The 17,017-nt window shown below is 37.3% G+C and overlaps 1 protein-coding gene across 1 annotated transcript in view; it reads right to left on the reverse strand.

The window, feature by feature from the left end:
* The window catches only part of MOXD1 (monooxygenase DBH like 1), a 91,220-nt gene that overhangs the window by 56,280 nt on the left and 17,923 nt on the right, over positions 1-17,017 (reverse strand). Inside the window, exons 2-4 of the mRNA XM_036248802.1 lie at positions 5,990-6,136; positions 4,059-4,226; positions 3,819-3,902 (exon numbers count right to left, since the gene is read on the reverse strand). Of these exons, the coding sequence (XP_036104695.1) occupies positions 3,819-3,902; positions 4,059-4,226; positions 5,990-6,136 (399 nt within the window). The remainder of the gene's footprint in view (positions 1-3,818; positions 3,903-4,058; positions 4,227-5,989; positions 6,137-17,017) is intronic.

The raw sequence follows: 17,017 nt of genomic DNA on the forward strand, positions 1-17,017 counted from the left end.
CCTCATAGGAGAAGTGTGGTTTTAATATAAATTACCAAGAATTTTCTTTGTTACAATTTCCCTGTCTGCAAGTGTGATGTGCTGTCATCTGATGACACACTTTCAAGTCACAATTTTAAACATTTTTTCAAAGATCGAAATACAAATCAATGAACTAGAATGACAAGTAAATAGAAGCCACCAATAGTTTTTATCATAATTCTATCTTTACTGCAGATGAAATGTTTATCTTTGTCATTTTATAATTTTGGAAATTATTTATTGTATGTCATACTTTTAGTAGTAAACATTTTTATCATTACATGATTAAAATTTTTTTTTTTTTTTATCCTCATCCGAGGATATTTTTCCATTTTTTGTACAGATAGAGTGGGAGGGAAAGAGAGGAAGGAGAGAGAGAGATAAACATTGACATGAAGGGACACATCGAGTGGCTGCCACCCGCACGACCAACCAGGGCCGGGGACAAACTGCAACCGAAGTATGTGCCCTTAGTGGGAACCGAACCCGGGTCTCTCTGGACCGCAGGCTGACGCTCTAACCGCTGAGCCAAACTGGCCAGGGCAATGATTAAAATTTCAATAAAAATGTAATAAATATTTAGAATTTTAGTCATTTCATTAAATATATTCATGATTAAGGCACTGATTTTTTTTTTATCTCAACCTAGGACATTTTTGCATTTATCTTCAGATAGAGCAGGAGGAAGAGAGGGCGTAAGAGAAACATCAATGTGCAAGAGACACATCGACTGGTTGCCACCCACACGACCCCAACCGAGGCCGGGGACAAACTATAACCAAGGTACGTGCCCTTAGAGGGAACCAAACCCGGGACTCTCTGGTCCGCAGGTCGACGCTCTAACCGCTGAGCCAAACTGGCCACAGCAAGGCACTGATTTCTTTTATCTGCTTAGCTTTATAGTTATTACAACTACAAAGTGTATATTAGGTAATATGATCAACATTTAAACTGCAATTAAAACTTTTTCTTTGTTTGAAATAGAATATTTCTCACAATACTACTATAATCAATATGTTCTTAAAACTCACTGTAAATGACATACAGCATAATACAATATAAAATCAATGTTATTTTTTCTGAGAAAGTACCTTGGTTTGTATCAGAAAAAGACTGAGGCTTTTTGATATAGCGATTTGTGAGACATAAACTAATGAATAATTAGCATTTGGCAAATGGCTTTTCAAAACAGGAGTCTTTGATTCCATGAAAAAAAAGATACTCTTTTCTTGCATTTTTAGAAATCATCTCTGCTAAGGAAAAGAGAATGAAAATTAGATAATTTCTTAAGATAAGTTCTAGATCTACGAATTTCAGTAGAGAAATTTATTAAAATTATTGTCAACTGCCATAAGAGGCAAATTAAAACTGCGACCTACAACCTAAATGTTGGGATTTATTTTTCCAGTAAACTTCCTTGTTCTTTCTTTTTCTTTTTTGTCTGTTATCCTATTAGAATAAATTTTTGAGTTAAATGTTTTATAATATTTAATGAATTTTAAAATAGTTTAGGGTTTAACAACAAGCTCAGGACTTTATTATAAGTGGTATTCTTAAATCATGATAGAATTTTAAAATCTGGCCACCAACCCTCTGCCCCGCAAAAGCAAAAGCTTACCTCTGGCCCACTGCCCTTTCCCCAAATCTCCTTGGCTAGGATAAAGAAGTTTTGCCCTTTTAGAGACCTCTACACACTGCAAAAAATGCTCCACAGCCGTTCAAGTCACTGAGGGCCCCTTGATGCCTTGTGAAGACGGCAATGTAGACCCAAAAGTACTTTATTCTAAGCACACCCTTAGATAATAGGTGCCCAGAAATCTTAGCGTTACTAGGACATGTTTCTGATGGGACATCTAGCTAAGAATTCTTAGATGAGGAGCAAATGTCCTACGTGGAGGGTGAGAATATATACTGCCATCCCTTAAGGGTAGACAATTATTTTTATTTCATTCAATTTAATTGTTTGCATTAAGAATGACACAAATAAAAATGGATTAGTGTTAAGTGATTAAGGACATTGCATCCCATCAATTAACATTTGCTGAAAAATGGATCGCTTTTTGTGAAGCACTTGTTTTGGTTTCTGAACCAGTTTCCAGTTAAATTTACTGCGAATGGCACACAGTGATATATGACTCACAGTATATATAGGGTGGAGCAAAAAGTAGGTTTAGTTTACAGTTGTTCTCACGGAAAATAATACAATAATTAATAAATGATAATACAAGAGTTAACTCTGTGTTTTGCATACTCATTGCAAAACTACTTTTGCCCCACCCTGTAGACCTATAACATTCTCTTTTCTGAGAAAGGCTTTTCCATGGTATCAGGAAAGCATCAAGTCATTGTATTCATATATACAGCTAGAATGTGCATTCCCCTTTTACATGTAAGAAAGAGAAAATCACATTGCCCAGAGGCAAATGATTTATCTGCATTTATGTTGTTGGTGTGTTTTTTTGTACGTGCCCCTAGCGGGAACCGAACCTGGGACTCTCTGGTCCACAGGCCCACACTCTAACCGCTAAGCCAAATCAGCCAGGACTGTTGGTGTGTTTTGATTGCAAAAACATTCCACAAATATTTAGGACAACTTTACTAATTCAATAAACATTTCTCAACCTGCTCCTCTTGCCTCTCTAAGCAGCGATGAATCAGTCTGTAAATAAAAAGCAGATCTGTGCCACTGGACAAATATTTTAGAAGTGAACAAATGTAAGTCACTTCATAGAATACACTCAGTGTTTCCATCTCTGCCAAAATGCTTTGAGGTCGGTAGGGAAAGTGTTATGACCTGTTACAGATGAGGAGATTGGGACCTACAGGGACTGTTACCCGAGAGCATTTACCTGAGACACGTAGTTAATTAAAGAATGGACCTGAGAATCGAACCCACAGATTTTCCTCTGGATTCCAGAATTTACAAGGTTGTTCCTTCCTCACATCCACACTGCTTCCTTACACAGTCCGAGGGCTGACAAAGGGCTGACAAAGGGCTGGCGGTGTCTGGCCACCTGAATGTTTGCAGTACTTAACGCACTATTTAATCCTATCTTATCCTGTCTTGTGTCTTGGTCCTGACTCCTACAATCTCACTGCAATATTGAGGCCGTGGATATCTTCAGCCACCGTGGAACGGCCTCACCGTTCCCAGCACAGAGCCAAGACCTGTAAATGTTTTCAATACTTGTTCATTCACTAACTACAGGCAAAATTTGGGGGAGGCCAATGCCTGTGGGAGTGGGAGGGAATTACATGCCACAGGCGAACTGGGCTTATTTACCACACAGTACTGTATTTTTTAAATTCTGTAGAAATTCACTAATTTTCTTGTTTTCCTAGTTCCAGAACTACTGTAACCATTATTATTATGACAATATTCAATATATTCAATGGAGTAAATATTCTCAAACCATTTTGGTGGGCAATGTAACCTTCCTGGATATAATTTATCAGTACGTAAATATTTTACTTTTAGTTGCAATTCCAATGATTCCGATTGTAGAAGTGTTGTCTGAGAAATAACTAGAGGTGTTCAAATGCATCCCCAAACTTTTAGCCTGAGCATGTAAAATTAGGAGACAAAACCCAAAAAACTAGCTATAATCCAAACTCTCCCAAACTCTCTCAGTGACTCTTAAAATAGAGTGTGTGACAGATAATCCAGTTTTTTGTTCTCTACATACTTTCATAAAATGGAAAATCATTTCTATATAGTTGTTATCATTTTCATTTTAAGAACAATTTCTCCTCCATTAATAACAAAATAACTTTAGGCCTGTGAGTGAGTCACGTACCTTGACTACATGATGCTTTTCCTGGAACACAGGAATCTTAAACATTTGGCACCAATATGTCGTATCTTTGTTTGGGATGGGGACCTGTCTTAATAAAAAGGGGAGGAGGACACAAAGTCACATTCTCTTGTCAAACAGTTAAATACAGTAAGTAAAAACTCTTACACACTTTCAATACCCACCCCCCGCCCCCCACCACTACCACTACCACCTACTGTCACAAAACCCGAAGAAACTTACGTTCTGATGGACCAGGTCAAAGTATGGCATGGCTGTGGACAACACACTGGTTTTCTCAGGATTCAAAAGCCGCAGACTCTTGGTGCCACGGTTGGAGCTGTGGTACTTGGGACCATCTTCTCCCACATCTTCGTGGTGATAGGCCCAGATCACTTTCACAGTGCTCTCCTGGTGACCAGACAGGCAGGGTTATGTCTCAGCAGAGCACCCCCCTTACCAACAAGTTGAGTTTAAAGAACTCTATGTAAAGCAACATACAGAAGTGAAGGAAAGAGAATAATAACATTTGGAAGTCTCTAACATTAATTGTGTGAGTGTGACTCAGTCATTAAGTATCCAGACAAGTTTAGGGGGAAGATGTCTCTCTCAGCAGGCAAGAGTGGAGGACAGCTGACCGGTAGGTATGCTTTCATGCATGCAAAAACAGCGCAGCATTGTCATGCTGAACCTCCAAACCAGCAACTGGTAGTTACCAAGCAAACATGCCTGTTAAGCAGCTGGGATTTGGGAAAATTAAAACCCGTTTTAATGCTGCAAACATTTCTGGGAAAATAAATAAATAGAATGAAAACTGAAATTACTTTCCAAGTCAGAGATTCTACTTTCATAGACACTAGCCCAGTTACATGTATGAATTTGCATAAAATGCAAATACAGGAGGCAATCCTGATTCTGGGTTTGTTTGTTAACCTTGAATCTATCTAATAGCCATTTTAAGAATCCTGGGATTTTCTAAGGCATCAGTGTGCTATTCATCTCTACTTTAGAAGCTTACTAAGATGAATTAATTACAAATCCGATGAATCGCTATGTCCCACCTGGAGGAGATACTGTAAAATGGAATTAGTTTCCATTTAGCAACCAAGGGAGATTGCCCCAAAGGTGGGGGGCCGCAGGGAGGGTTTCCTGGGGTATAAAAAGATTATTCAGCCCTCCGACAGAAAGGGGTCTTTGCCAGATTTTTGTAATAAGAACTTTGCAAATAAATAATGCAGCAAAGGCTATCTATTTTAAAAGCTATGTTCTTTCTTAATAAGTCAAATGACAATAATTATTATTCCAATTAAAGTATAATTGTACTGTGGATTACATAAAAAAGTGATCCATGTCTTTGCATGTGATTTTTTCCTTCCTCTTTTACTCTTTAAGCTGAATGTTAATCAAAACAGCTTCAGATTTTTACATTTCTATTTTTTAAGCTTTGATTTTACAAATAAAAGAGAGAATTTTGTGGGCCCATTCGAAGTTAAACTGATCTAAGAAATCTGTGGGAACTCCCAAAGTACCATCTGAATGATATAGTCTCTAAATATTTAATTTGCATATGTATAAAGATATTATTTTTTGCATGAGGTCTGACAACAAGAAATTTTGTATAATATGTTGAGAGGCAATTTTAATCAGTCTACTACTCATCTTGATTTTAGAAGCTTCCTAAGATGACTGTGTTACAAATCAGATGAATTACATTCAGTGTCATACTTCTCTCTCCTGTAACATTTCTTCCCATCTTTATCTATTGTATGTTTTAAAACATTATAGAGAAGAAGCTGAAAATCTTTGATATCAAATCATACACACTTTATTTTTATTTATTTATTTTGGTACATGCCCCTAGCGGGAACCGAACCGGGACTCTCTGGTCTGCAGGCTGACGCTCTAACCACTGAGCAAAACCGGCCAGGGCAAATCATACACACTTGAAACAGCTCTTCAGAATGTTAGCTTCACACATAAAAATGCCTTTATTGATACATATTTATAGTCAGATTTTTTTGTGTGTGACTCATAAAGAAAATTCAGGAACAGTCCCCCAAAGACTATGTGACTCAAAGGTTATTTTTAAACATTTGTCCCTTTTATTCTGCAGAGGGTCTCACCCTGCAAAGGTACCTTTTATTCAGACATGCCTTCCCTTGGAGACTCCTTACCGTTATAGTCCTGTCGTTTTTATCACACGTTTGCAGATCTCTGGTAAATTCAATCACTGTGTGTGTGCTGTTTTCCATCGCATATTCTAGGTGGTAATCTTGCTGAGAATCTTTTGTCAACTCTCTATTTTCATTTGTAAAATAATCCTGTGGAAAATATGAGGGGGGGAAATCAGGATATTTAAATTCAGAAAGAAACAAAATTAGATTAAGAGCATTTATAAGACCTTTAAAAATTGATTCTGGATTTACTTATTATAAAATCCTGTATCTGTAGTCAGTTTTTAATTCCTGAAAAATACTAAGGGGCTGGAGGATTCCAACGGGGTGGGCAGTCAGTTCTCTAGGAAACTGACCCATCTCGAACGCCTGGCTCTTCCGGAAAAAGCGGTGTAAATGTAAAATACCATAAAGCATCAAAAGAGATGGAACATTCGCGATCCCTGTGTACTTTTCACCTCTTATGCAAATGAAAAGAGGAACTGTGAAAGTGCTTGCCCCAAAGTGAAACAACTGGTTCAGCTCGGAGCAAAGCCAGAACCTGCCCAAAGGCTGGCACTTTTTTTTTTTTAATCCTCACCCGAGGACATTTTTCCATTTTTTGTTCAGACAGAGCGGGAGGGAGAGAAAGGAAGAGAGAGATCGACGTGAAAGGGACACATCGAGTGGCTGCCACCCGCACGACCAACCAGGGCTGGGGACAAACTGCAACCGAAGTACGTGCCCTTAGCGGGAACCGAACCCGGGTCTCTCCGGACCGCAGGCCGACGCTCTAACCGCTGAGCCAAACCGGCCAGGGCATACTGCTTTCTTTCTCTCAGTATATAATGATACTTTATTTTTGGTAAATCACAAAGAGTTGATTTAGAATATACACACTGAAACATAATTATAATGACCTTTACAAACACTAAAATTACATTTGAAGAAATGATTGCTATGCCTGGGAGAGTAAATTTAGTATATAAGAAAAAAACCTTAAACCATCAATAAATGTCACACTCAGATGGATGGCATTGGAAATTTTTTTTCCTAGTACCTTTTTAAGGTAGATACCAAGTGTGTGTAAATTTGACATTCAGAGTCCCAGATACAGATGTTGTTCAAACCCCAGATTACTGGCAAAGCTGAGGGCCTAACTTTTTCAGTCTAGTAACAGCTAAAATTCACTGAGAACATACTATGCATCTGGTCCACTTTAAGCATTTTACATATATTAATTCATTTAATCTTCATATCAAGTCCATAAGATAAAGCTTTACTTCACAAATGAAGACACTGAAGCCCAAAGGGTTAAGCATCTTGCCCAGGACCACACTAGTATGTAGCAGTAAAGCCAGTATTCAAACCCAGGCACTCTGTTCTATACAGGGTGGCCATTTCTGGAAAAGTATGGGTTAGTTCATTTTTTTTTTTGTCTATGAAAAATATCTATATCAAGTTTTTTGCATAAAATGTTACTTTTCCTACTGCTCAAGTTGGGGTTTGTCAAAAAAAATATATTCTGAGAACTGGTTGTAATTGTGAAAGTAATTCAAATGAAATATGCCTATGAAACTGATTTTTCCCACTTCTGATTACACAGATTTTCAATATGCAAATGAAATAATAGTGCTTATGGACAACAAAGAATTTAGATAAATGAACTGTGCCTTTACACTAAGCTCACATCCCCTTACATGAATCAAGCAATCACAGCTTTTGCAAACAAAAAGAACACAGTACAAATATAATCAGTTCAAAGAGCAGAATAATTATCCTAGCCTTACAAACATGTTTCTAAAACCATTAGTCCTTCAAACTACCCAGCTGGCTTGCCAATTTTCCATTCATTCTATTTCCATTCACCAAAACCAATTTCTTTCAGCAATTCTCCTTTTTTTCTGGCTTTTCATATAACTTAGCTCTGAGAAAGAAAATGGGAGAACCGTCACTCGGGTCTCATTTAAAATCCTTGGGTTCATCTGCCCAGTGTAAGTGGCTGTGTTCAGTGTGCAGAAAAGACAGCTGCCAATTATGTCCAGGGTCCAAACTCCTGGAAAAATGTGATTGTCTAAAAGAGCTGATATCTTCAAGCTTCATGAGGGAAAACATGAAAGGATTTGATTACAACTAGAATTGAAATGTGAAACATTCCATTATAATTTTTCCCCGTTTTTCCATTTGTAAGCCCTATTTGGAAACATACTTTCAAATTAGCTATCCAAGCAGGAGTATTAGTTACATGTCTACTTCAGCTGGGCCCTTACTAATGCTTGTAAATTCATGTTATTCTCTTGCTATTTCCTCAGGAGACCTCCCACAACATATATCTCATATATCTTAAATCTTCTCTGTACGGGATGTCAACATTTCCCCACCCTCAGCCTATGATCATACTTTATTCTCTCACTTTACTGAGAGAATTTCAGTAATAATCTGTGAAAGCTCACATCTTGCCTAAGAGCTCACATTATTGTATCCTAAATAGTATCTACTTTATGAAATCATAAAACACACTCAATGTTAAAGAAAGCCTAAAAAGAGATAATTAAAACAAGAAGCAGATGGGAAAAGTAGAAAATAATAGATGTAAATAAAATGAAAGAGAAATATTAAAGTAGATCCTACAGACATCAAAAGGTTAATAATATTATGCACACCTTGATGCATAAAACTTGTATTATTTAGATGAGAAACAGGCAAACTCCACAAAAGACACAGAGCAGCAACTTTGAAAAAGAGATACTCTAACTAGCCCTATAATGTACTCATGGGTAAAAAGCTTCCTACAGAGAAAATTCTAAGCCAAAGTGCTTTTACTTGGGATTTTACCAAATATTTAAGGAAGAGATACCAATCTTTTACAAACTGTTCTAGGACATAAAGAAAGAAAGGGCACTTTGAGACATTTTTTTTTTATGCTAGCATTACCCTGATATCAAGTCAGACAAGAAAATTTACAGATCATTGTCTCTCATAGGTCTATATGCAAATTTTCTTAAAAACACATATTAGCAAATAGAACCCAATGATATAAAAAAATGGAAGGAGGGGATATTATGTCATGACCATGCAGAGCTGGTTCAACATTAGAAAATTAATCAATGCAATTCACTGTATCAAAAGTCTAAAAAAGAAAAACTATACATCATCTTGATAAATGCAGAAAAAAACATTTGAAACATTCATTTATGGTAAAATGTCTCAGTAAACTAGAAATAAAAGGGTAAACTTATAAAGGGCATCTATGGAAACCTTACAGCAAACATCAAGCTTAATGATGAGTTCTTCCCCTCGAAACTCGGAGAAAAGTCAGTCCTGAACGCAAGGCAAGGCGTCCACATTCCCCACTTTGAGAAGCCTCTGCTGTTGATTGCACACCTGACAGTCGGTCCCTGTCATCCCCATGTCCTAAAATGGACATTAAAGTTTTCTCTTTGACATTATACTCCTCTGTCTCCATATTTCTTCCTTTGGAAAACTCGCCTACTTTAAGAGTTTCCAATCATCATTTTTATTCAGTATCACATATCCAAAGTCTATTGGATACCTTCACTTGGAAGTCTTATGGTCCTCTCAAATACAATATATAAAAAATTATATTCACCTTCAATCTGTAAGACTAGTTTTCTTGATTTTCTTTATTTATACTGCCATTCTCCCAGCCATCCACATTCAAAACCACAGTCTTCATTAACTTCTTCCTCTGTTCCTCACAACTCCAAAGATAGCCCCTGCTCATATCACGTCTTCCTTTGAAAAAATAACCCACCTTTTCCTTCTACTTCAATACAACTTCTATCTCAGTTCAGACTCTACCACCTACATATTTCTGTCAAGGTCTTCCTTTAAAATCACTCAGTGTGTCAATACATTTAATTCAACAGTATATAGTAAAAAGTTCTATAATTTAGATGCAAGTTTCTCTAAAATGTAGCCTAACCTGGTTTTTCAGGATATCTATCATTAATCTCATCACATGATCTCTATTATCTATTTGTTATTCCCCTTAAATACTCTGCCTTTTTCCAGCTCTTTCGTTCACATTGTTCCTCTCTCTCTCTCCTCGCCCTACTCAGATATCCTCTCCACCAATTCCATCCATTGAAACTTCCTTGTCTTCCAGACTCATGACTCTATCTCCTCTATAACATCTTCTTTAATCATTCTCGCTGGAAGTGATTATTCCCCATCCGAATCGGTACTCCTCTACTGTATTCCTATGTAGCACGCAATATATTCTAGCCACAGCTTTATCTTCTCAATCTTGTGTCAACTGCCTAGAAACAGAGACCTCATCTTGTTAATCCAGTTAATATTGTGTAACTTTAGAATAGTGGTTTACATTGTAAATAGAACAAAAAGAGGGAGAAAACAGATTACTTTCTCACTTGCTCTCAATTATATTCACATATGGTTAAGATCTGATGTGAAATGTGTTTAACCAGATGCTAGAATGAGTTTGGGTCTGCGTGATCCGCCATGCAAACACATCTGGCACTGAACTCTGGGGATGTTGTTACAACCTTTTAGCCCCTAAATGGACATGAATCTTATGAAAATGACATCAGCATTTAGAAAAAAATGTTTATGCATGAAATCCTTTTACACTAGGAGAGCATTCCCTGCCCATTTTAAAGGAAAGGAAAAACAGAGCTGAAAGAGAGAAGCCATGTTTTAGAGTGTTTTCTAATGTTAATTTATATCTTCAGTACCTAGCAGAGTGACTTGGATAGAGCAGAGCCTCATTAAATGTGTAATTTTGAAAGGAACATCCTACCTTTCCTTTTGCTAAATCTAAATAAAAATAAAAAATAAGAACCCAAGAACCATCTTCCAATATTCACATATTTGTGGTATAGGAATAGTTTGACTTGGTGGGAGCAAAACGTTCCCCAGTACCACCTTTTTTCTTCCTTCATCCTATACTAATAAAATACATGGTCTATAATCAAACACAGTCTTAATGATGCCAATATTATACAATAAAAAACGGCATATTGGCAACCCTTAAAAGAACAATTAAGTGAGACAAGAGAAGGGGAAAAAGCCAAAAAAAAAAAACAGGCCAGGTCCCAGATTTCCTATCATTCAATTATTCTTGCTTGGAGGAAGAAAAGAAGGAAAAGAGAGTGGGGAAAAAGGAGAAAAAGGGAGGAAAAGAAAACAGTCACTCAAAGACCTGTCAATCTTAAAAATCCTTCATGTACCTGGCCGGTGTGGCTCAGAGGTTGAGCGTCGACCCGTGCACCAAGAAGTCACTGGTTTGATTCCTGGTCAGGGCACATGCCCAGGTTGTGGGCCCAATCCCCAGTGGGGGGTATGCAGCAGGCAGCCAACTGACGTTCTCTCTCATCGATGTTTCTCTCTCTCTCCCTCTCCCTTCTGCTCTCTCTAAAATCAATAAAGAAAAAATATTTCAAAAAAAAAATCTTTCATGAAATTGACTAAGCCTTAAAAAATATGTTCAGTAAGTTTAAGAGTTTCCTCCTGATAGTGTGACAAAGGGATAAAGTTATTCAAGTCAATAATTAAATGGAATAGGTATTTTGTAACATTTATTCTCTAGGGTAGCAGTTTTCAACCTGTGGGTCACGATCCCTTTGGGTGTCGAACGACCCTTTCACAGGGGTCCCTTAAGACCATCGGAAAACACATATTTCCAATGGTCTTAGGAACTGAGACACCGCTCCTCTATCCGTCTCCAGGCGGGTCCGCCCACATGCAGATACGCCCACATACAACATGAGGAACTGGATTAAAGGTCCCAGCATTAGGAAGGTTGAGAACCACTGCTCTATGGGGTAAAATAGAAAATAAACTTGATAGTAAAACATCAACCAACTAAGAGTTTGAATACAATAAGATCACCTAGAAATTTATATTCACAAAACCACACTGTAGTACTCGTGAGATATTTAAGGAAATTTCCCAGATCACTTTTACTGGTTTTCACCTTTAGAATGAGCATGGAACAGGGTCCCTCACCCCCACGCCCTGCCCCATTTAGCAAATGGACCCAGGTGCAGCTCTACTGCAAATCCATGGTGAAGGCCATTCCCCAGCTATCTTCCTATAGGACTTGACATTGCAGGACTTTAAAAATAAAAACAGGCCTGGCCGGTGTGACTCAGAGGTTGAGCGTCAACCCATGCACTAGAAGGTCGCTGGTTCAAGTCCCACTCAGGACACACGCCCAAGTTGTCCTGCTCAGGACAAACGCCAAATCCCCTGTGGGGGGCATGCAGGACGTGGCCAATCGATATTCTCTCTCATTGATGTTCTATCCCTTTCTCCCTCTGCCTTCATCTCTCTCTAAAGTCAATAAAAAAAATAAAAAATAAAAACAGGAATTTGATCACAGTGCACGCTCATTGTCATGAACAGCAGCCATTATAAAAATCTAATTGTACGATATATGTATTAAATATATTGCATATTTTATAAATATCATATAAAATACTGATAAAAAAATTAAGTAATTAAGTAATTTAAAATGGACTCTGAAAGCAAGGACATTGGGGCAGATTCGGAGAGTCGTGATTCTGTAGAGATTTTATAAGAGTTTAAGAATAAAAATATTTAGATGCTTTAATTACGTAAATATAAAAGCTGATACACAGAAGCCATTCTTTCTTGTATGTATTCATTGTAATGTTCTATAAAATGGAATGTGAATTAATGTTACCCTAGATCAATGGCTTTTATGTGGATAAAGAATAAATATTACCTATTATTACCCCTGAAAATCTGAGTTAATAATTAGACTCCAGCAACAAAATTAGTCTGCAGTGGTGTCCTAAAAAATATGACTCCTGAAACATGATCTCACAGGGTATTTTTTCTTTTGAACACTTTAAGCTTTGAAAAAATTATGAAATATATCATTAAGGTTTCAAAATGCTGTGTGGCAATAGTCAAGTCAGCATTAGCAGAAGTTGGCATTTATCATTAAGCATGATGGCGCTCGTACCGGCTGCCGCTTTCAAATTAACATAACAGCCCCCCAAAAGCTAGCTTTTATACTCTACGAAATCGCTATGACCTCTTAAAAACATGGTTACACAGAGTTAAATTGGTTCTCACTCACTGTCAGCCTTTTTTTCTCTCTTGAATAAAATCTCTGTAACAGAAGAGAGCTTTGGTGCTCTGTTAAACAGGATAAAGTGAAAACTCAGCGGTGTAATAAAAGATGTGAATAAACTGTTCAGCCTGGGGAACTGAATGTGAGCACAGCTGCACGCGAAACCTTGAGAAAAATGTTGCCATCTGTCATCATTTTCTTCAACAGGTGCTTGTAGTTTTTCTTCCTTTTCTACATCTCAAAAGCCTTGCTCCTTCAAACATTTGTTTGTCGTATCAATTTCCATGTTATGGTTGTTAAATAATATTGATAGTAAAATGATAAATATTTTTATGTTAAAGGGAATGCATTTTTCATCCACAAAAATCATAACTATACACAAACTATATAAAACAATCTTCAGAACTTCAAGACCAGCTGATTTTAATGTTATATTCTTCACTAATATTAGAAATGTGAACAAAATGTCAGAATGGAAGAGAAGGGGGCTTGCCTTCTAAAAAATCCACTCCGGGTAAAATTGAAACTCTAGGTGTTAATAAGAGATGTGTAGCCACCAGAATGCCAGAATGTGACACTGCCAGCTTGCGTTCCACTGAGGGACCCCCAGAGCCCCCCCGAGGGGCCCCCTAAACCCTGAGCCCCCCAGGGGCACCCCAAGCCTCCTGCTTGTTCTATAAGCACTGCCTTCTGAAAGTACACGCCCTTCATTTTCTCCCGCAGACAATCATCTCATCTCAATTTTATTGTACTCTAATACTTTGTTATCTCTATAGAATTATTAGAAATGCAGTGTAAAATTAAAATTTTGCCTCTTTAACAATAAACTTTAGTGAAAAAAAGCAACTTCATATCTTACCATTGAAATAAGATGTTATTTTACCTTCATCCTGTCCCATCATCTTAATTTTTAAAAATGTTTAGATGATGTCTCTTAACCATCTATGACCAGTTTCTGCAAGGAATGAATTTTGAGAAGAAAGCTCCTGTCTTCCTTCCTCACTTCTTCCTTCCTCTTCTTTCTTGCAACACATATTTTATTGAGTGACTACTATTCCTCAGCTCCTTTTGTAAGGCTGAAGGCACCTGGTTTGTACAGGAAGTAAACAAAGTCCCTGCTATAAAAAACTTATAGTTTAGGTGGGGGAGAGTGCAGACACTTTTTAAAATTTAAATAATATAACAAAAAATGTTTAGATACAAAGTGTTTATAGGAAAACAACACAGAGATTATAGAGAGGGAGTGGAGAGCCTTCAGGCTGAGTGATCAGAAAAGTCACTGCTGAGGCAATGATACTAACTCTGAGAAATAAACTACAATTAGAAGCCAACTACAAAAAAGTGTGGAGGAGTAGATTCCAGGAAGACAGAGCAGGTATTGGAAAGGACCTGAATTGAGGGTGGGTTTATCCAATTTGATGAAGCAAATAAAAGCCAGTATGTCTGAACTATGTGGTGCTCAGGATGGATCTATGCGGTGAACAGGGATCAGATGAGGCCCCAGGTGGTGTGACACCTTGTAGGTCAGTATGGAGAACTCAAACACTAGGCTTATATGAAAGTCATGTGAGTGTTCAGGAGCAAGAGGCATATTGTGATTGACATGAAAAATATATGCACACTTGTGTGTGTGCATGTGTGTGCGTGTGTTACTACAGCTACAGTGTAGAGAACAATGAGAAGAAGCAATACGAGTGGCAGTCGGGAAGACAGACATTGGTCCCAGTGGTTCCACCTAGAGTGGGAGCAGGTTAAAAAAAATAAGACAGCTTCATAGTTGCTAATGTCTTCCCTTTTATCAATTTCTTGAATAACCTAAAAGTATGAATGTGGAATAAAGTTATTTTCAGCATCATACTCACGTTGAAAGACAACCTGAAGGATACCTCAATCCCAACTCCCACCAAAGGATTTCTCTCCAAAATATTTCTTAAGAGATGATCATTTTTTTAATTGGGTTTTTTGTTTTCCTTTTGTTGAGTTGTATGAGCACTCTATATATTTTGGAAATTAACTCCTTATCTGATGTATCATTGGTGATTATGCTCTCCCATGTAGTGGGATCCCTTTCCATTTTCATGGTTGTTTCTTTTGCTGTGCAGAAGCTTTTTAGTTTGATGTAGTCCCATGTGTTCATTTTTTCCTTTGTTTCTGTTGCCTTAGGTGTTGTATCAGTGAAAATTCTGCTGAGTATGATGTCTGAGATTTTATTGCCTACATTTTCTTCTAGAATTTTTATGGATTCACAAGTTACATTTAAGTCTTTTATCCATTTTTAGTTTATTCTCATGTATGGTGTAAGTTGGTGTTCTAGCTTCATTTTTTTGCAGGTAGCTGTCCAATTTTCCCAACACCATTTATTGAAGGGACTGTCTTGACTCCACTGTATGCTCTTGCCACCTTTGTCAAATATTAATTGAGCATATTGTCTTGGTTCAATTTCTGGGTTCTTTGTTCTGTTCCACTGGTCTATATACCTGTTCTTGTGCCAGTACCAGGCTCTTTTGATTACAGTGGCTTTGTAGTATAACCTGAAATCTGGTAATGTGATACCTCCTACTTTGTTGAACTAAACTAACTGCTAAACAAAATTAACCGAGAGACATGGAGGTGGGGTACAGGCTGACAAGCCTCAGAGGAGGGGTGGTTTGGGGCGGAGGGAGAGATAAACCACAGAACTTACATGTATGTATGCATGGTCAATGAACATAGACAACAAAGCTGGGGATGGGGTGGGGAGAAAGGGGAGAAGGGTGTCAATGGGGAAAAAATGAGAAACGTCTGTAACAAAAACAAATTAGTAAATAAAAAATTAAAAAAGGAGAGATGATCACAGTATTGAATGCCTCCAGTGACAAAGGTCATAAACTTACTACCTCACAAAGCAAATCACTATAGTTTAAGACTTCTGATTGTTAGAAATGTATTTCTTATAGAAAGCTAAAATATTCTACCCTTGAATGTACAAGGTCTTTTATATTTCTTCTGGAGCCTGACAAGTAGCATCTAACCTATATTTCTTTAAGAAGACTGTCCACTCTTTCAAAGACAATAATGTCTTCTCTAACTGTTCTTTCTCCAGGTGCAACATTGCCAACTTTGTCCCATTACTCAGGTACCCAGTTTCCAGAGATATCAATCATCCTTGTAACCCTCCTTTAGGCTTCTCCAGTTCACCCATACGTCCTTTAAAACTGTTATTCTAGATGGTATCTTCTGGTGTGATTAGCCTAGTACAGAGCACTATATCAATATTACTTCCCTTGATACAAACGGTAGAGTTTATTAACTAATGTTGCATCTGTGTGTTGAGTAAACACATCATTTGAACTTAAAGTGAACTAATACTTATTTTTTTTCCTATGAATTCCAATTAAGTCTCATTTTACACTTTGTGGGCATACACAACTAATTTTTTAACCATGTGTTTAACTTTATTTGTATTGTCGTTGAATTTTTAATTTTTAGTTTTCTTTCATTATTTTAATAGATTACTATCTTTTGAGTCCTCATTCTGTAGCCTAATGTACCCAATTTGTTAGCAACATATTTGGGGTATGCATGTTTAAATATCTATGATTATAACTAATTCAACTTTATTAGTCCATCTTCTATGAGGACCTCATGAGAAACCCTGGTAATTAACTGCTATCATTGGATGAACCATTTATTTAATACCCCAATTACTGGCCTGCAAATCAATGCAAAAGAAAATGCATCTTGTCAGTATAATGTATAATTATTGAAGCCATGCTGGCATCTAGGTATTGTAGATTGCAAGTGTTCACAAACCAATTGCTTAAAGTTTGCCCTCAAATTTTCCCCCAAATTTCTATCTCCCCCATCTATACATTTAATAGACACCTTTTCCCACATTGAAAAGCTGGAACATTTGTCTCCATGTACTCTTCTGATGGCATTTCGCTAAGTGATTAATTCATTATCATATATCTTGTGTTTAT

This window comes from Molossus molossus, unplaced genomic scaffold, assembly GCF_014108415.1.
Source record: "Molossus molossus isolate mMolMol1 unplaced genomic scaffold, mMolMol1.p scaffold_m16_p_8, whole genome shotgun sequence".
Classification (NCBI taxonomy): domain Eukaryota; kingdom Metazoa; phylum Chordata; class Mammalia; order Chiroptera; family Molossidae; genus Molossus; species Molossus molossus.